General features: G+C 32.2%; 1 protein-coding gene across 5 annotated transcripts in view; it reads left to right on the top strand.

The window, feature by feature from the left end:
- Positions 1-9,750, top strand: part of MMADHC (methylmalonic aciduria and homocystinuria, cblD type) — a 23,828-nt gene extending 14,078 nt beyond the window's left edge. For 4 of the 5 annotated variants that reach the window (XM_006921059.3, XM_006921060.3, XM_015596634.2 and 1 more), the window contains 5 exons: positions 812-1,029; positions 3,512-3,617; positions 4,168-4,298; positions 7,928-8,014; positions 8,884-9,750. In XM_006921059.3, coding sequence (XP_006921121.1) covers positions 812-1,029; positions 3,512-3,617; positions 4,168-4,298; positions 7,928-8,014; positions 8,884-9,078 — 737 coding nt within the window. In that variant the 3' untranslated portion in view covers positions 9,079-9,750. The remainder of the gene's footprint in view (positions 1-811; positions 1,030-3,511; positions 3,618-4,167; positions 4,299-7,927; positions 8,015-8,883) is intronic. The other variant, XM_015596635.2, reaches the window with a different exon arrangement.
- Positions 9,751-22,059: the final 12,309 nt, after the last annotated feature.

Genomic DNA, 22,059 nt, shown 5'->3' with positions numbered 1-22,059 from the left:
TGTGGAAGAGAGAGATGGTGGTACAGTTTATTTAGTGATGGAGCAACCATGTTAACATGACCATTTTTAGTCACTCAGTTTGGGCAGAGTATTAAAAAATATTTTTATTGCCAACTGTCTTCAGCAATAATGCCTTTCTGTAAACAGAACTCCTACTCTTGAGTATTTTTTTACTTGGTTTACTACGTTATTCTTTTATGGATCTTTTTTTAATTTTTCACCAGTTAGGATATTTTTAAAGTTTTAAGTGAATAAAGTAACGTGGTCTTTTTTTCTATATGTGTTTAGTCCATATTAACTCATGTACCTGGTAAACATGGCATTATGTCACATTGGTTCACACAAGATTTTTTTCCCATCTCATTAATGTTTTCTGCCACCAGGTAATAACTCCACACCCCTCCCTAACGGATAACCCCTCTTTAAGTTTAGTATGGTGTCTTTTAGATCTTTTTTTTCTGAATTACTCTGACTTAGCTTTTCTTTTAATGTAATATATCTTGGACTTCATTCAATATCAGTAAAAATTTACTGTATTCTTTTTAATGGCTATCAAGCATTACATGATATAGATTACAGTATTTTATTGAATCTCCTAATAATGGACATGCCTATGAACTGACAACTGGTTGCTTTGATAAGTGTTTTGGAAATGACTTAAAACTAACGATATTCACACAGGAAAGCAAATTTCAAATATATATCATTTAGGTAAAAAATGTTTAATTGTAAGAAGAGCACTTATTCTTTTGGTTTGCCAGTGCATGAGACTATTAAGGAGAAAATAATTCATTACGTTATTTCCTTTCAGGCTCTCGAACAATATGGCCTGATGAAACTATGGGACCATTTGGACCTCAAGATCAGAGATTCCAGCTTCCTGGGAACATAGGTTTTGATTGTCACCTCAATGGGACCATGTCACAAAAGAAAAGCCAGGTTCATAAAACTTTACCTGATATTCTAGCAGAACCTTTATCAAGTGAAAGACATGAGTTTGTGATGGCACAATATGTGAATGAATTTCAGGTAAATTGTTAATATCACTTATTCTGTTTTTCTAACCAATACGTTATTAATTTTTGTTTACTACAAACATTGCTTTCACTGAAAAAGTAAAAAAACATAATTCCAATGTATACAAAAACAACATATATAGATTTTAAAAAATTGGAATTGTCCTATACATCGTGTTCACAATAACTTTTTTTATTTTAGATTACAGTCTTTTTTCAATAATTAAATAATTCTTCAAAAATGTCTTTTTTAATAGCTGTTGTTTCATCCAATTCAGATAGTTTAATTATTTTTATATTACCAGAAATTAAGACTGCTTGTTTTTCACATTTATAAATGGTAATTATAATTTGTATATGGACCAAATTTCTACTAGTTTTATCTTCCTCTAGCCATTTAAAAACTTAAGAAAATTTTGAGATCTCTGGAATTTTTCAGATACAGCCTAAAAAGTAAGACTTACAGATTTTTTAAAAAAACAATTTCTGAGGAGTTTTTTAATGAGTTTTTTAAACCGGTGTTGTTTCATTGCCCAATCAAGTAGAAAGCTACATGCAATTCAGAGTCTGTCAAATCTGAAGTCCATATTATAAATTTTTATATTTCTACCTCATTTCAGGCTGAGTTTTTTGTATTTCTTATAAATTTTTATATTTCTACCTCATTTCAGGCCAAGTTTTTTGTGTGTTTGTTTTTTATAAAAACCATATTAAAAGCAATAACCCCTTACAATTAGTATGGACTATATCAGATAACCTAATACTGGGACACATTCGACCTCCCCTGACTTTTTCCCCTCAAAATAATTCCTTCTCATTTTTCTTGGCTTCTCTTCTGTCTACCAATTACACGATAATTTCCCGTACATTTTTATTCTTCATGTAAATTACTGCCTGGTCACTTATTCCCATCACTTCCTTCACAGGCTGCGTTTTGATAATTTCTAACTTAATATTTCTGTTTCTGACATTTCTAGTTCTATATTTCTATCTTCCTGTTAAATGTCTTTATCTGTATGTCTCACAGGTCCCCAGATTTTGCATGTCTAATACTGAATTAGCCTTTTTTCTCTCAAATCCTGTCCTTATTTCCATATTATAATTTGTCCACCCACTGTTCCAGGATAAAAATTATAGTGCCAACCTTGATTCCGCTCTCCATCATACCCCCACAGATAGTAATAAAATCTCATTGCTTTTATCTCTTAAAGTAGCTTTTAAATTGTGTCTTTTTAATTCTCACTAATATTGCCAGAGTTCCAGGCTACCTTATCTTACCTAGATTCTTAGAGGCATTGTAGTATAATGGACTATGGAGATAGGATAAATCTGGATTCAAAGGTTAGCTCTGCTGTTTACTTGATTTTGTGACCTTCAGAAAATTATTTACCTTTCTAAGCCTCTGTTTCTTTATATGTAAAATGGGGATAATAATAATCTTTGGCTCACAGAGTTGTTAGGAGGATTAAATGTGAAAGTGTGTATAAAGCAATAAGCAGTTAATAAGTTGGCTTTTACTAGTCTTATATCACCTGCTCCCCCTCATCACCATACATCCTCCACAGTAATGTTAGCATTAGCTTTTTGTATCTTGCTATTTCTCATTGCTTCTAAAGTGAGAATTTCTTAATGTGACATAAATGGTTTTCCACAGTTTGACCTTTTCCTTTCCTCTCCTGTCTCACACCACTTCCTACTCTCTCTGCACCCCAGTCACAGCATACTTTTCATTTTTTTAAAATACACTTTTGTTTGACCATCGCACGCCTTATGTCTTGTTGGACTGTTTTTCTTTCTGAGTTCCTAACCTATATTTCACCTATTCTTTTTTTATCAAACATACAAATTAACATATAGCTCAAATATGATGATTTCAACCTTTTCCTGCTTTCTCCCAGCAAAGCAAGTTTCTTCTCCATCTGTACTGCTAGAAGATTTTCTTCATAACTCTGTAGTACTTTTCATATTGGATTGCATATCTGTTCATGCCATTTTTCTTCTACTAACTCTGATATATTTATTAGGGAAGACTAGGTTTTTTACCATCATAATGCCTACTCTGATATATAATAGGTGCCCAGTAAATTTCAGTTGCAGAAAAGCCTCTAAACTCTTCCTATAGTAGAAGCTGTATATTTAATCATGTTATTTTGTAAGTTAGTGTTATCCCCATTTTACAGAATACAGAATGAAAGAAAAAAAAGAAATATTAAATACAAGAGGTAACATTGTAAGACACTATTACAGTATGTTAGTTCATTTCTTAGCCAACTTGTATTTGTATCAAGTCGTTTCTTTTTTTTTTTTTTAGAATTTTCAGATCTTTTATTCATCATAGAGAAAAGTTTAGGTATGTAAGAAAACACTGAATATCACACCACCAACAGTTAGATTAGAATTTTTAAAAACTTTTTAGGGAAGACAGGTCTATAACAGGCAAGATAGTTTATTTTTGAACTCCAAATTTTGTTTACTTAATGTCTTTTTCTTCTTAGGGTAATGATGCACCTGTTGAACAAGAAATTAACAGTGCGGAAACTTACTTTGAAAGTGCCAAAGTAGAGTGTGCAATCCAGACATGTCCAGAATTGCTGCGAAGAGGTTTATTGTGCTTTTATGCATTTTACACTAACATGTATTAGAGAGTGTCTCTAATTTTTTAATATGTTGAAAAATGTACTGCATAAGAATTGTAATGCTTTGTATTTTACTTAATATTTTAACATGTCTGATGCGAAATAATTGCATTGCCAGATAAGGCCTTCAAATGATAGGAATAGTAGAATTTTTATAACTTTTTCCCTAAAGCTTTCCCTCTATTCCTGGGGGTGATTATTACAGCTATAATTTCATGAGCTGATACATAATACCAAGAAAAATCTTTATAAACTTTCTGAAAATTACAAGACTAATAACATGTAACCCTACTTACCCTTCAGAATTGTTGGCAGTAATATTTCAGTTCATCCAGCAAGAGAAGTAAACCAAAATGAAGTTTATTTAATCCTTATCAAAAATAATATGCATTTATAAACCTAATTTGGTATCATCATAATTTAATCATCATTTTTCCAAGGAAATATTTATATGCACTATGTTGTTTATAAAAAATATATATGTTTTCTTCCTGAATTTTCATTCTTATTTATAGATTTTCAGTCACTGTTTCCAGAAGTAACCACCAACAAACTAATGATTCTGACTGTAACACAGAAAACTAAGAATGATATGACTATTTGGAGCGAGGAGGTAGAAAACGAAAGAGAAATGCTCTTAGAAAAGGTAATTCTTTCAATTGCTGACAATTTAATTTTATAACCAATGTTTTAAAATGTTGGGTGTCTTTTCTAGCCTTTATTAATTCTCTGCAACTTATTTTAGTACCAGAGGACTTAACATCTTTTCTGAGAATAACAATGCCACATTTTTTTTTTAGTATAATTGAACAACCTAGATTTTGTCTGGTGCTTTTCTCTCACGCTTTTTTTTTTTTTCTTTTTTTTTTTGAGTTTAGGTCTGTTTTAGGAAATTTGGAAAATAGAGTAAGAACATCAAAAAAATAAAATAAACTCTTCATACCCATGAACTCTCTGATTCTCCGCTCTCCCTCCTTATGTTTCTCTCTTTAAAGCATGTTAAATAAAACATGGAAATTACCACAGCCTTTTTTAAGAAGTAAGCAGTAACTGTGTATCATATGATGATCACAAAAATTATATACCCACATTTTTTTTTCCTGTTTTTTGCTTTAACCTGAAGGTACGTTTTGACATCGTTCCATATCATTATACATAGATATGTTTTATTCTTTGTAAAAATCTATACATTGTATTACATTGTATAAGCAAACCATAAATTTTTTAAGTTACTTAAAATTTTACTTAGTAATTTATAAGTTGAAAATCAAGCTTTTGCTATTACAGTGAATATATTTGTACATATATTTTTTATGCACACACTTATATCTATAGATTCCTAAATAGGGAATTGCTGAATTAAGAAGTATATTATTTTAAATTTTGACAGATACTGCCAATTTGCCTACCAAAATGATTGTCTTAGTGTATATGCTGTCACCCTAGCTTACCCTGGATATTAGCATTTCTTTTTATTTTTACTAATCTGAGAAATGATGAGGTAACTTAAAGTATTAGATATTAAAAAATATATAATTTCTGTAAGAGTTTGATGTTGGATTATATCAGGTTCTTTACAAGATAGAAAGGAATATTTCTGTGCCTGTATGACAAGTTAGGAATAACTCACTTGGGGATCTTAACTAACTATAGTTGAAAAATTACCATTACTAATTTCCATGCATGATAATACTAGAAATCATTTTATATTTTCTCTAGGGTTTGATGTATGGTTCTCTTCATTAGTAAAAATATAATTTATACACTCAACAAAATATTTCATGGTAATGACTTCATAGTACTTAAAAGTCCCACATATAACTTTGCTAATAAATTTCATGTAGTAGTTAACAATATGAGCAAATTATATGCTAGTTAGCAAGGAAATTACAGAGTAGCATAAGACATTGTCTCTGATATGATAGAGATCTGAATTTAGAGAGTTGAATTTAAATAGGCGTTAACTCAATAAATTTTTCTATTCACATTTTGAGATAATGTTTAGTAAATATATATTTATCACTATCATTTAGTTACTAGAGAGCTTTCACAAGTGCATTGCACTAGTGGTCCTAAGTTTTGATCAGGTAAGGATTCTGCACCTCATTTAATACTAACCTCATTATAGTTGTACATCAATTTTAGGGCTTTGAAATGGCAACATGTTTTATCTTGTGATTTTTAATTTTATAATGACTGAACCTATTTTCTATGGAAAAAAAAGATTTTTCTATTTTAGATATGTTAGTGATTATTTTAGAACCACATATACCTTACTGTCCACGTAAGTATTTTGTTTTATGATTTAAATCTACTCTCTTTTTTTCCAGCAGATGTCAGTATTTGCTATTGATGAACAGAATTCTTAAGAGAAAAATACTTAAACTGGTTCTTTTTTGTGATGATTTGAGATTCAGTTAACCAAACAAACATTTGCATTGTTTTGCTCTCCCTGTAGTTTATGTGTATGGCACATCTCTTCATGACATTGATATATATTCTAATGACTTTTCTAGGTCATGTTCAGTAGTTTCCTTTTTTAAGAATGATGATTAATTAAATGTAACAGTAAGTGTAAATATTAAGTATAAAGGTAATCAAAATAATATAGTATTATCTTAATGTTTTTCATTAGTTTACAAGGAAGAATTGAGAGAAAATACATTGGCTTAAATTGTATACTTCTATAGCAGGCGTTAATTCAATAAACTTTTTCTATAAAGAGCCAGATAGTAAATATGATAGGCTTTGTAATCTAAAAGGTCTCAACTACTCAACTTTACCCTTGTATTGTTAAAGCAACCACAGACAGTATATAAATGAACAGGCAGTGCTATGTTCCAGTAAAACTATTTACACAAATACACAGCCAGCTGGATTTGGCCCTCAGATTATAGCTTGCTAACCCCTTATTTAGGATATGGCCTATAGTCCTAAAGCTTTGACTTTTGAGAATCTCAACTGAATGCCACACATGCTCAGTGAGGTCTCTCTACTATGAGTGGGCCAGAAATCTTATCTAGCACTGCACAGCCCTTGATATCACCATTTACTTCTCAGCCCCACAACGGGCACACTCTGCTAGGCCTTGCAGAATCTCATCTTGTGTATGCACAGCTCAGCCCTTGGCTATAGAACCAGGGCTAGTCGCTCTGCAGACTAGTCTGGAGCCTGTTTGCTCATCTCCCTCTTCTCCAGTACCCTGCCCCACAAATTCCAGATGCTTTAGCAGTCCAGAATCCTTGCTTTCTACCTCCTCAGCTCACTTCTTTGGAATTCACTTCTTTGCTTGGAATTCACTTCTTTGCCCTGTGACAAGGTATCCCCTATCAAAACGAGCAAATATGGGGATCACCTCATCAGTTTCCCTTCTCTCAAAGATTTTTTCTGACTGTCATTCAGGGTCTAAAAACAGTTACCTCATATATTTTTGTCAGTTTTATAGTTTTCAGCAGATGGCAAGATTGGTACCTATTGTTCTATTATGGCTGTAAGTGGAACTGTGTGCCATTCATTTTAAACATTTATGATCTATCCTTTTTTTTTTTTTAACATTCTAACCTAGTCCTAATATTTGGTCCTATCCAGTTGTCATTTTTACTGGATAGACTTCTGATAAAGCTAATAAAGACATTATAGAAATTAGGATAGTAAGAACAAGATTTTGAATAGGTGATACATGCACATGGTATATAATAATTATATACTATACAAAAGATAACAAAAGGGTATATAATGAAAAGTAAGCTCCCTGTACCCCATCTATCCATTTTTTCTATTATTTCTATGTGCCTTTTCAGAAATATTCCATGACTATGTGAATGGATAGATGTGTTTTTGAAGGACACACAAACAAGTATGTATTTTTAAGCAACATTTATTCATATTAATGAATGGTTCAGATCTTTTAATTATGAATATTTTGTTTTTCCTTTCTTATTTCTAAAATTTCCATAGTGATACAAAATAGCAACTATAGCTTAACAAATTCAGAAGTTAATAGCACAGAACTGATTAGAAATAGTTCCTAAAACAGGAAATAATTTAAAAGAAAAAATATACAGTTCAGACTTTTTGAAAGGGAGGAAAGTGTTATATAAACCATTAATCTTTTGGACTGGTGATAATAATCTTATGGCTTTACAGTCTGATTTATCAGTTTTAATTTTGATTAATCTTACTGAAGTCTCTATCTGAAACAAAAGATATTTTACAATTTATTAAAAATAAAAATAATATGCTATCTTGAGCATATTATATCTTTTTCCTGTGCAGTTCATCAGTGGGGCTAAGGAAATATGCTACGCTCTTCGAGCTGAAGGCTATTGGGCTGACTTTATTGACCCATCATCTGGTTTGGCGGTGAGTAATTAAATACAATTTGAAAGCCAGATCATAGAATTTGAAATAGGAATGGGTTTTATTATAAAATTGTTTATAACTATAACCTTGGTAAAAATATATCACTTAAGACGTTTTTAAAACCTCACATTTTCATCCAGTCAAGTACCGCTAGAAGTCAGTTGTATTCACAACCACTTAGAGAGACTTCTTATTGCTCACAGTTAAGTTTCTCCATCATTTTAAACTTTTTAATTCAAAATAATAACAGTTATTAATTTCCATTCTTGTTATTTAATTTACATCAAATTAGTGTTTACTATTTGTTGAAAATTAGCAATCATTACTTAAGGAAGAAAAAATGTTTAGAATTAAAATATGGATGGTAAAAGAAATATAAAAGTAACTTTTTGGGGAAATTAACATTTCTAAAGTTATACTTTGAAAATAAATCACTGTCATGGTCACATTTTAAATTCTGGGTATATCTTTTCATTAAAAATAGTAACTAATTTTTTCGAATCTGTTTCTTCTCAAAGTCAAGTGAGGTATAAACTAGACTTGAAACAAAAACCTTATTATGGAGTTTCCTTATCTTGAAAATGATATAGTTGTCCAAAGTTTATTGTATCTTTAAAGGTCATGTAGTATTATGCAATTGGTTCTAGATAACATGAAATTTGCTAGATCATTCAATTCACATTTCCAGAATGCACAGGTTCTAGGGGGAGAAGAGGTGTTAGGGCAGTTTAGGTGTTGCATGTGACCTTTTTATTTATTTCATTTTTTAAATATTTGAAGTATTAAAATAGGTATGTGTTTGCATAAAGTTATTACTCCATTGTCTTTCTTGCTACTGAAAATATTGCTTCATTTCTTATTTCCTCCAGTTTTTTGGACCATATACAAACAACACTCTTTTTGAAACAGATGAACGCTATCGACATTTAGGATTCTGTGTTGATGATCTTGGCTGCTGTAAAGTGATTCGTCATAGTCTCTGGGGTTCCCATGTGGTTGTAGGAAGTATCTTTACAAATGCAACACCAGACAGCCATATTGTGAAGAAATTGAGTGGAAACTAGCAGTAATGTCAAATAATTTGCTGTACTATTTCTACCAAACATTTGGATTGATCTATAAACACTGTCAAAGGCTTCAGTTTTTAAAATTTACTTATCTCCAGGTATTTATTGCAACATTTATGATTTTACGGTAATGGCAGTTGGTTTGTGATTTTTAAATTCAAATATTCATTCACATTGTCACTGACTACATGTTGGGCACATCCATATTGTACAGAATGCGGTGCTTAACGTGTAATCGGTGTAATCTATTGTTATTTCTCCCTTTTATTGGAGAAATCTCAGTTTTAATTATTTTTTTCCAAAAATAAATCATGCATTTGGTTATGATATATATGTTTTCATCGCAGCATTTTTAAAATACGATTCTTAAAGACTCCTACAAAACTATGATAGTAATCTTTTTAAAGTGTTTTTTTTTAATAAATGCATTAAAAATTCTAGATTTAGTGTAGATTTAAATTTTTCCAGTTTTCTTTTTTCTTTATTACCTGTTAATGTTCTTGTACCAGTCTGAGTATTACTTTGAAATAATGTACATGCAGGAAAAGAATAAGGATAATACTACATCTTTATGTATAAAACATATGAATCTCATCTTTATACATACCAAAAAAGTAATTTTTAACTCCTGGATTGTAATAAATAAATTTAGATTACTTTCAGACAAAACTATGCCTCTGCTGCTAAATCATATCTTTCCAATTTTAGCAATAGATGGAAACTGCAGTACTTGATAGTACTTCTTTTGTGACAGAGCTTGTTTATATAGAATTTTGAACTTTTAAAAAGTTCCTTTTCATTTTTGAGGCTTTTCGCAGTAGGACTAGAGACAAATCTCAGGAGAACAAGTAACTTCTATCAAATGAATTAATTGAAATGGATTTTTTCATGTAAATGCCTGATTTTAAAAGGAATACATGGAGATGACCCAACTTTTAACTTTTATTACAACTTGACTGAAAACTGCTTCATTAATGTGTAGCTTGATTAATAAGTGTTGCCTATGATTCAAAGAGTAAGAGCTACAAAGTTTTCATTATGAAAAAGATGAAGTAGTGATTCCTATAGCATTTTGAAAAAATATATATTGAATTACAGTTGGTATCCAAGGAGGAGTTGATTCCAGGACCACCTGCAGATACTAAAATCCAAGGATGCTCACGTCCCTTATATAAAATGATGTAGAACGGTGCATACAGTTGGCTCTTCAAATGTGCAGATTCCCAACCGTAGGAGAAAAATAACTATTTTGCATCCGCAGTTGGTGAATCTGGATGTAAAACAGATAAGAGGATATGGAGGGCCTACTGCCTCTGTGTGTGTCTTTGTGTGCATGTGTGTGCACACATTTGCACATATCATAGTGCTTGATAAATTTTCATCTATGTAACCAGCACCCAGATCAAGACAGAACATCACTAAACTTCATGGGCTCATCCTGCTGCCTTCCAGGTGTTCCTCTCCACACTTGCCTCTCCCAAGGGCAACTACTATCTTGATTTCCTACAATATAAGCCATTTTTTTCTGTTTCGATACTTTATACATATAAAACTATGTTCACTTTTGTGTCTGGCTTCGTTCACTCAACAATGTGAGATTAACCCTTATGATCGTGAATAACCCTTATAGATTTGGGTGTCTGCAGAGGATCCTGGAACCAACCTGTTTGCATAGCTTTTACCTTCTCATTGGTTCTGAATTGGGACAGTTTTGCCCCTTGGAAATTTGGCACTATCAGGAGACATTTTTGATTGTCACAGCTGTGGGGCTAGGAGGTACTACAGGCATCTAGTAGGTAGAGGCCATCAATGCTGCAAAACATCTACAATGCAAAGGCCAATCCCACAACAGAGTTATTTGATCCCTTGCTTTGCAACACTCTCATTGTTTGTAATGTGCATATTGCTTATTTAAGCACTTCCTACCTTGCACCATTCTTTGAGCCATGTTACCTTGAAAGTTCCACATTTGCTTTAACAATTCTGAAGTTCCTTCTACTGATTGAAAAGGATATCACTTCCTACAGGTGGCGATGGCTATATACTGTATTGTATATGATTAGGGCTGTGGTCCTTTTATCATCTTACTTTCTAACAGGATTTCTACAAATGAAAGAGTATGAGAAGCAGTTACTACCAATTAAAATTAGTTTCCTAAAATGTTATGGCAATATCAAGGTTTGGGAAATCAATCCCAAGGGATTCTTGCTGATAGTAGGAGAAAGTGATTGATTATATTGTACTGCAGTGAGAAAACACTGCAAGTATCAGTTTCATCATATTCACTTGCTTAGGGCCCCATGAAGAAAGAATTTGTAAAGTTATCCATTTTAAATATAAATTTGCCACCTTTTAAAGTAAGGCTGAGTCATTGAAATTAGTATTATACCTGTCACTGAAAACACTGAAAAATGTTTTTGTTGTGAAATTTATATTTTTACAAGAACTGAGGAATTATCATGTAAATGTTAAATGCTAAAAGGGATCTTTCAGATCATCTGGCCCCCATCAATTTAATAGTAAACAAAATGAGAAACAGGAACATGCATCAGATTACACGGCTAGTGTTAAGACTCATTGCTTGAACATGGCTGTGATGTGTGTGTGTGTGTGTGTGTGTGTGTGTGTGTATACATACTCTGTGGTCATTATCAAGAAGTTTAAGTGATGAAAAATATCAAAGAGTTGCAGAATTTAAGCTGAAAGAACTTTCAGTTTAACCAATTCTGCCATATTTTGTAGATAAACTTCAGAACACATTTCATTCAACTCTGCATGCTCTGAATTTCTTTGAAAACATACTGAAACATCTAAATATTCAATTATAGATGCTATACTTCAAAGAGTATGATTCTCTGGCTTCAAGTTTAAAATTTTCACATCTTGGGCTTCTGTCGTTTGTCACATCAACATAATCCTTACATTTAAGCAAAATTTTACTTTTAATTTGAACTCAATTTCCACTTCGTGTGACGTTCTCTTGTTGCTTCAAAGCAGGATTTATCCACCTTGACATTGTTGACATTTTGATCCAGATAGTTCTTTGCTGTGGAACCTGTTCTGTGCACTATAGGATGTTTAGTAGCATCCTTGGCCTCTACTCTGTAGATGCCAACAGCAGCCCCTATTATGTCAAAAATACCTTCAGACATTGCCAGATTTCTCTGGGGAGCAAAATGTAATCTGAAAAAAAATTTAGGTACCCTGCATTTTATCTGGCAATCCTCTTAATTTGTAAGTACTTGGTTTACACCATACTATTTTGCATTTGATTATATACTTTGTATACAACTCTTTTGTATTTTTGTTGTCTTAAATTGTTCCTCTCACATCTGGCAAGAAGGGACTCAATTCCCTACTAAACTTAAACACAGCACTAAACCTGGTACTCTTCATTCTCATCTTTGCATTACTAGCAAGGACATCTTAAACTTTTTCCTAAGTTTTTCATTGTCTGCCCTCCCCATTTTATGTCAATAGAATATATATAAGATACAATTTAATTATCCAGAAGATCCAATTAAGGCTTTGAGCAATTGACTTCCAATCATACTATTAGAAGTTATAATCACTTAAAGCCATGTTGCTACTATAAAGCTATAGTAATTAAGATAGATTGATAATGGCATAAGGATAGACAAACTGACCAATGAACAGGAAAAACAAATTCAAGAAAGACCTGCATATAAGTAGTCACTCAATTTATATCAAAAGTAACATAGTGCAGTGAAAAAAGGACAATCTTCAAAATATATCGTCAAGTCAATTGGATAATCATATAGGAAAAGAATGTATTTTTGCTTTTACTTTATACATAAAAATCTCTTCCAAATGGATTGCAAATCTAAACGTGAAAGATTAAACAAAGCTTTTACTGGAAATAAAGACCTGCATGATCTTGGAGTAGGCAAGTTTTTTTTTTAATCAGGACACACCATGCAAGGGAAAATTGATTAATTGTATTATATTAAAATTAAGAACTTTTAATTCACCAAGAGACATGAAGAAGACAACCAAAAGTGAAGACCTAGATATATCCAACAATCGAGGTGTGTGTATATATTCAGCAAAGGAGTTGTATACAAAATATATAAACAACTAAAATCAAGCAAATACCAAGAGAAAAAAGATTTTTACTTTTATTAAAAATAAAAGATCTAAAACATTTACAAAGAAGGATATCCAAATGTCCAATAAACATGAAAAGGTGCTCTAATTAATCATCAGAAATGCAAATTAAGTCCACAATATCATACGTTCCCAGAATGACTAAAAAAGGTAATAAGTGTGAGCGGAGATGTAGAGCAAGTACAACTGGTGTTGATGGAAAACATGATGGTATAAACACTTTGGTAAACTGGCAATTCTAAAGCTTAATTCACCCCAGGACCTAACAATTGCACTCTGAGGTATAGACTGGAAATGCACACATCCGTTCACCAAAATACATGTACTCCGATAAAAGTCTACACCAGCATTACATAGAATAGCCAAAAGCAAGATACTACTCACTGCTCATCGACACTAGAATGGAGATCTCATTTGTGGCATATTCACATGGTGGGATATACTACATAATGAAAATGCTTTATGGGCTACTTGCAGCACAATGTTGACACTAATAAACTTGTTGGTAAAACTAATAATTTGTGAAAACAGGCAGATACCAAAGAGTACTTACTATATAATTCCATTAATGTGAAGTATGAAACACACCTATGCTGCCAGCCATCAGGATGGTGCTTACCCTTGGGTGGAGAAGGAAAGTGACCAGGAGGAAAGTCAAAGTGGGCTCTGCAGTGTTGGTAATGTTCTTTTTTCTGAATTTAGGTGTTGGCTGCATGGGTAATCCTAGTTGTGCAAACTTAAGTTGTACACTTATGTACACTTTTTTGTATGCATATTATACTTCAATAAAATGCCTTTTAAAATATAACTAAATGTACTCTTAAAACCATAGATGACCTATTCAAAGATAACCAGTACCATAAAAAGAGTCTTGAAGTGAATCCACTTTTTAAAAAAGGAATTAAAATATTTGGTTATATCAGAAAAGTTTGAAACAAAATTATGGTTTTTCTTTTTAAATAGGTATTATTTCAACTATACATTAATTCTTAGATTTAAAAAAAACATCAAGTTTACAAAGCATTTTATTTTTTTTTCTAATATTGTTTTAGACATATTTTACATTTTTAAAACATGATCAATTTTTCCAAGAGTTTAAAGAGTTTTCCAAGAACCTCTGAAGCTTTGGATAGTAAAATCATTCTCTTTTAGCGTTCCTAACATTGAGTCATTCATGTAGTTTTTCCTTCTTGAATTATTAATTGATCTAACAGTTATTTCATTGATTTCATGAAATGTTTCATTTTTGTCACATTTGCAATTTTACTTCAGCATATTTACATGAAATGCCATAGTCATTAAATATGCTTCCTTAAAATGAAAACGAGCTAAACAGATAAGGTTGCAATGCTATAGAGTATTCTTTGATCTTATTGTCATATAAAAATAGAGGTTCTAATTCTTTTGTGTAAGATTAACTTACAACTTCTTATGTATTCTAGTATAAAGACAATATTCCTGTATTTAAAATGAGTGACAATTTAATGATACGAAAATAGGTATTAAACAGCATTTGAGATCTTGTTCCCCGGCATATTTCATCAGTTTGGCTCAAAAAAACAAAAATTTTAAAAAAAAAGGCATTAAAATTTTTAAACACTGATCTGTACTTATAGCTCAGGTTGTTTTGCCGTAAATTGGATTTTTATTAGCTTTCAAATAGTAAAAAGCCATCCTTGTCACAAACTTCATGAAAAAGTACCTGCCAAAAGTCTAGTTTTGTTACTGGAAGAATGCTTCAGCACAGTGGCTGTCACATAGATGTTCAGTAATAGATGTTGAGAAGTAGCTGCTGACTATTTAATGATGATTCAGAACAATAATCCAGATCTAATGGGGTCAAACTGGAACTTTGTGTTCACTTTAATCCACAAACCTTGCGTAGAGAGATCCCCAATTAATTTCAGATTGGTTCAACCTGTTTTACAATTATAGCACAATTGGAATGGTATATTTAGTGAAATATACTATCTATCTCCCAAATATTGCATGGTACATACGAACACTAAACAGTTACTTGCTTTTTATCTGAAATTCAAATTTATCTGATTGTCCTCTATTTTTATTTTCTAAATCTAGTGTTCTTATGTGAACAACAACTTTGCAATCAAACTATAGTTTATTTTAATGGTGTGATGTAGAGGGACTCTAATAGAGACCAAACTAAATTTTTTTAAACATACAAATACCTCCTAAGGTTGAAAAGATTACAAGCTTTGAGCACCCTGAAAAATCAGCACTTTCAGAGTTAAACGAAACCTCGATGACTCATTTTTTATTTCAGGTTTTTGCCTTTCATTATTAAGGGCTACTTCTCATTGATTGCTTTATTATTATTATTATTATTATTAATTATTATTTTTAAAACTGACTAGGTTAGAACCTTAACATTGCAATCGACAATATTTTAGAAGAATTTTTTCCTCAACATTCCTAATTACAGAGAAATATGAGATCCTTTTCTCATTTGCTTACAGAGCATATGAATTTATATACTCATATAAAAAGTTATTTTAAATAATACAAATTTTATCTCTAATGTCACACAATCTTAATTGTAAAATATCAGATTTGGAGCTACTTAAACTTGAGTTAAAACACTAGTAGGGTTAAAGGAAGACTTAGTTCTGGTACTGAGTGAGGCTGAGAAAGAGAACGGAAAGCTATGTTTACCACAGTGTAACTAAGTTATGATAATAAGATGTGTCCTAAATTAAGCCCTGGTGAGTTAAAATACCTTCTCAGAGTCAAGTGGTCACTCTCCTGGGACACTGTGATATGAATTAGTGACCTGAAAGAGGCAATTCATCTCAAATGGATGAGCACTTGGCTTTTAGATTGATTTCTATTTTTAGTTCCCTTAGAATCAAATGTTGCTTACTACACAGGGTAGTTTTATGCAGGTAAGCTCAAAGGTCTACATTGATTCAAGACAATAATGTCTCCGGGTGGCAAAAATCATTTTAGCAAGTTGGAAAAAAACCTGGAAAGTTGGTCAAGAAATTTATAATGAAAATACAACAATATTAAAATCGAGGCTATTGAAAGCTTTATGAATTTTGTCATAGAACTTTTGTACATAACAGCACAAGTTTCTCAAAACAAATGAGAAGTGTGGCACTAAATTGAAAAACGTGATATACTATTTAGGGCTATTAGAACTGTACTCCTCAGCTTAGTTATGTTTTCCATTTTTAAATTAAGTTTATTTTTGCTGGTGAGTTAAAGACTGTAGAAGTTTAATATAGCCACTTTTCTGGCATTTTCATTATTATAAAGGATTATTGAAAAGTACTGAGATTAATTCCACAAATTGTGTGTAAAAATGTCGTTACTTTACAATCGTTTCCAGTGGTAGATCTCTACTGTTGTTGGTACTAGACGGTCTCAAACAGCAGGAGCTGTCGGAAGTCCAGGATTTCTTTTAGTTGGCCTTTCCACTTCATAGTTGCCCCTCCTTTTCAGAGCAAAGAATAACTTAACGCTAATAATGAATGTCCTTTTACACACACACACACACACACACCTTGTGAACAAAACAACTTCTAAGAGCAAGACAGCTATACATGTAAGGTATGTTTACTGAATTTACAATTTGTCCACAGTGATGTGAGTATCTCAAATGGATAAGTACCCCTAATCTTGCACTCGAGACTGCCAACTTTATTCGACCCTGTGCTCAGATGTTTAAAAAGATATGCTGCAATGATACATTTGGACAATAGGTGTCACCATCCAATTACCTAGAAATACCTAAAATTTGGGACTTCTTGCTTTGCAAAAATCTGGGGCTTCTGATTTTATAAAGAATATCCTATCTTGTCAATTATGTCAGTTTGAAATTTAAACTATGCTGTTTAGAGAGGTTCCTATACATTGCTAATGACTTCGTTTCTTCTTTCCCCCTCTAATGCTTTATCCAGATGCCATTATTTAGTCTATGAAACTAATTGTATTATCTTTAAAATAGAAAATGAATCTCCAGTGCAGTAAGTCAAATTGTTCAATAGTTATACAGTCAATTATTTTCTTCATTTTTTAAATTGTGAGTTCCTGTAAAGACATCAGTTTGTCACAGTGCAATCTAGTGGCTTGAATCGCAAAACAAAGATGGGGTGGGGGACTCTTAGCTACTGATACTAAAAGAAAGGAACAGCAGTGATACCTGGTCTGAGATGGTCAAATTTATCCTCACCAGCAAGACAACCAAAACATCCTGAAGTGGTCAGGGAATACTGATTTAGGCGAAACATCTGATATGGTCTCAGATTTCAAATTAATTTCCAGTTGTTAAGCAATTATTTGATTCTTCCCATCTCCAATAAAAAGGACTGTGTCTTTGAAATATTATGAAAGTAAAAGTTAGTAAAAAGCAAAAGTAAACTATTGGATTTTAGAAATGTGGAGATGTATTATGGTTTTAGACTCATTAAAAATATATAATACTATATGAAATATAAAAAATATTTTAAAATGATTTAATTTTTCATGTTCCTATGCACTATTTGGAACAGGGCATTCAAAATCTAAAGTGTCTTGAATCATAAAAGAAAATTAAAAATTTATAATTATTTTAATATTAAGAATTTATATTCTAATTCTTTGAAAAGTAAAGTATGTGAGAATAGACATAGTCATTGAACTTTAAGGTCAGAGTAAGCAACAGAACCTTATAAAATAATTTATATCCTTATAGGTAAGAAAATAAAAAGGCATAGAAATATTGATGTGTTTTGGGTATTCAAAATCACCTAGTCCTATCCTTTATTTGTTAGATGAGAAAAATTTAGTCTTAAGTGATTTGCCCAAGGTCACATTAGAATCTAGATTTCCTAGGTCTTATCCTGTTGAATTACTTCTCCTCTAACTGGTAATTTCTGATAATTCAACTAGATGGTTTTGAAATGAATATTTTCTTTAAGAAAAAACAATTCAAGTACAGTATGAGCTTTTATAATATCAATTTGCATTACATGATCACCTATTTGTAATGCAATCTTAATTAAGAGTCTTCCCAATTAAGAGGAAACTATGAGTTGCTCACAGTACTCCTGCTTTATCTGAGCTGCTCTGCTTCCTTTGTCTTGTCAGTGATGACAGGAATGGCAAGGAGTTCTGTCTAGTGGTGCTAGAAGTAATAGAGAAAGGCCAATACTTTGATATAATAAAATACTAGATTTGTTCAGTAATGTTTGGGTTTTGTAATTATACTTCTATGGCTATAAGAAAGTACCTCTTTTGTTGAAATTCCTTCCTCAACAATGTTGTAAATCTGAAACTCCTATTTTTTTCCATTGACTTTTTTTTTTTTTTTTGAGCAGGCAAGATTTCTTATGAATGCAACTATCAGATTACAGCAGAACAGACAATTGGACAAGTGAGATAATGAAGGCTATGAATTCTGAACAGTTATTTCAAACATGCTATTATACACAGTGAAATCTTTACTAGCTACTTCAATCATTGCTTTTGATTTCTATATAAATATGAAAATACTTGAATAGTTTTAAAATTTTATAATTATTTCTCAAACTTCATACTTTTGCTTTTTACTTAATCATCCATATATATGTGTGCTCTGACTGAATTAGTAAAGCTTGACTTTTTATTCTGATGCCTTTTATACCTGCTCCAAGTCTTTGGAGGAGACAAAATTTGAGCTGGCCCATGAGAGATGGGTAGTATTTGAATAGTGAGAAGAATTCCAGGCCCTAGGAATGTTGTATGCAGAAAAACACATAGCAGTGAGTGGACTAGTTTGCCTAGTGCTTCTTTGACATGCAAGGGGAAGAGATGAGGCTCAGAAAATAGGTTGGGGCTGGGTCGAAGGAATTTTCTGTCCCAGAGTGAGAAATTTGAACTATATGCTATAGCATTAGACATTGAAAGTTCTTGAATAGGAGAATAATTCTATTACAATAACATTTAAAAATATGTATCTTCTGGTGGTATAGGGCATAAATAAGTAACTGGCAACAAGACTGCTAATATAATGAAGAAGATCAAAGGTAATGGAGACCGAATTTAGGGTGGTGGCTGTTGAAAATGAGATAATATTCCAAGGAAGAATTAAAAGGAATGGGTGGCTGGCTGCTTCCTTTGCCTTGTTCCCGTATCCTCTTCACATCTAGTAATCCAAACAAAAGATGACAGTTTTCAGCCTGGATGATTGAGAATAATAACAACAATAACAACAATAATGATGGCAGCTAACACTCCCATGGTACTATGTACCCAGCACCAAGTGTTTTACATGTAATAATTAATCTGTATAACAACCCCATGAAATATTATTGTTTCCATTGCACAGATGGGAAACCTAAAGCAAAGAGAGGTTAGATGATGTGTTCAGTCACACAGATAATGAGTGACAGCCACATTGGAACACAAGCAATTGGGCCCCAGAGTCTAATGCCTCTCCTGATGGTCTCATTAAGAAGTACTAGTCTGTGGGTTATAGCCCTCTTAAATTTAGATGTGTTAAAGCTGAAATGGTGGGGAATATCCAGTTGGGAATATCAAGCATGTACTTGGAGAGAGGAACCTAGAATTCAGAGAATAATCGGTACTGAAGACATAGAATTGAATGCTATGCGTACCTCACTCAACTAACTCAAATATTCAAAACAGTTCATTGCTGAATTTAGATTAGAATTTAACTCAGTGATTTTCAGCAGATCAGGGAGAGAATACAATTGTGGTGGGTGGGGTGGGGGGAGATTAAAACAATAAAGATTTTCAGCCCCACTAGAAACAGTGCTGACAGACTTCCTCACCAAAGCTCTCAGGAGTAAGGTTCTGTTATATCTTTTGTTCTCTCATATATCCTAATAATTTGCTATGTATTCATGTTCATTTAGTTCTAGGAAATCACACAGCTTATAATATTTTCATGCTTAGTTTAAAAGTTCCAACTTGTGTTAGGCTTCTGAAATTCTCAACACTAGAACATGCCATGAAATGTCATCGAGTTCAGATATCCAAACATCCAGACACTCCAAAGAGCGATATAGCATTGTTAAAAAAAAAAAAAAAAATGTGGGGAGGGGCTTTGGAAAACACCTGGGTGTGGATCTTACTTTTGCCACTTACAAGTTTTCCAACCTCGGCAAGTTACTTTCTGTCTTTGATAACACCCATCTACTAGGAAGATCGTAAGGTTTAGGGTAAATGATACATGCAAGTCATTTGTTACCATTTCCTGTGGAAAAGGTCAGTAAATTTTAACTGCTATTATTATCTGATCTCTGTGTACTTAAACAGTAAAAATTCCCCCTAAAATCTATTTCCCTGAAAATATAGTACAAACCACTTCAAGAGGAGTTGTGTTTGGCAGAACACTTCAGTACTTAATCTAACTACAACTTTGGAGTTAAAAAAAAAAGCTATCACAAATAATTCATAACATCCAAAACAAACAAAAGAAGTACTTCCCCCTAGCTGTTACTACATAGTCTGTTAACTTAGGTAATCATGGGATTCAGTGGTTTCAATGTAATCAGCCGTTACATGCCCAGAGACATTTGTCAAAAATTTTTCATTGGTGTTTTAAATAGTTTTCCTGTAGTTAGATAGGCAGTACCTTTAAACCCAACACGCAAACATTGGGTCCAGCAGAATTCCACCTCAAAAATTTAGAAAGATATATATATAGATTTTGCTAAGTCATTGTCAAAGTCGAACTGTTCACATCTATTACAATGACTCTATTTGTGTCAATAAGGGATTAGAATTACCAATATTTTAAAACAGAGGTTATCTGTTTACAATTTATGTATGTTTCTCATTTAATATTCACAAAAATATTGGAGTAAGTGATGGTATCTTCAATTTATGATGAGGCAATTGAAACTCAGGAAAAAAATAAATAAGTCACAAAGTTTTTAAGTAATGGACTAGGAACCTAAATCCAGATCTTTTTCCTATGAAAGTCTCAATCTTTCATAGTGCACAGTCTTGTGAAAATCACTGGTCAAGCTTCTAATTTTTAGAAATAGCTTTTGGATATTTTACTGAAGGAAGGGCTGTTGATTATGGAGAAGCAATTTAAATGTGGTTTGAAGTGATTTTTGAGAAATAATTATTTTGGGATACCAGAAGTCATAAATGGAAAGACTTGATGGTAGATTACATGGCAGTGGTTCAGAGTATGTCCCGTTGCCTTTGGAAACTAAAAGTTTCACAAGGCTTTCAACTCTGGTTTCAACTTTATTTTTAGACTGACTAATAAAACTTAGATGAAATTAAAATTCTTAATATTGTAATCCCCAGCATGACAAATAAATAAAATGGACTATCTTTATTCATATACTACTTTTCATATCATAATTCATATACTACTCAACATAAACACCTGCTTCCATAGTTTAGTGAAGATCAATAATATTATAAATACCTTAACCAGAATTTTACTGCAAATGGTCCCCTTATGATGGTTTGACCTAATGATTTTTCAACTCTACAATGGTACAAAAGCAATAGGCATTCAGTAGAAAAAATACTTCAAATTTTGATTTTCTGGGGAGCTAGTCTCATGCTGCTGGGTGTCAAGAGTCAGCCATGCGATCACAAGAGTAAACAACTGAAATGCTACAGTGTACTGTGTCGCCAGAATTTTTTGGATACTGTGTTCTCAGCATGTTTAAGGTAGGCTAGGGCTAAGCTATGATGTAGCTTAGTTGTATCAAGCTATTTTCAACTTTCATAACCCCATTGTAAGACAAGGAGCAGCTGTATTTATAAAATGATTACATGAATGAATTAGAAAGAAACATTCTAAAAGGAGTCTTAATAGGTTTAAATGACTGATTGCCCTCCATAAGAAAGGTTAGACATTTATGTGCCTGTGTC

Source organism: Pteropus alecto, unplaced genomic scaffold, assembly GCF_000325575.1.
Source record: "Pteropus alecto unplaced genomic scaffold, ASM32557v1 scaffold3, whole genome shotgun sequence".
NCBI lineage: Eukaryota > Metazoa > Chordata > Mammalia > Chiroptera > Pteropodidae > Pteropus > Pteropus alecto.
Note: the sequence above shows the minus strand (reverse complement) of the source record. Positions and strands in the feature narration are given on the sequence as shown.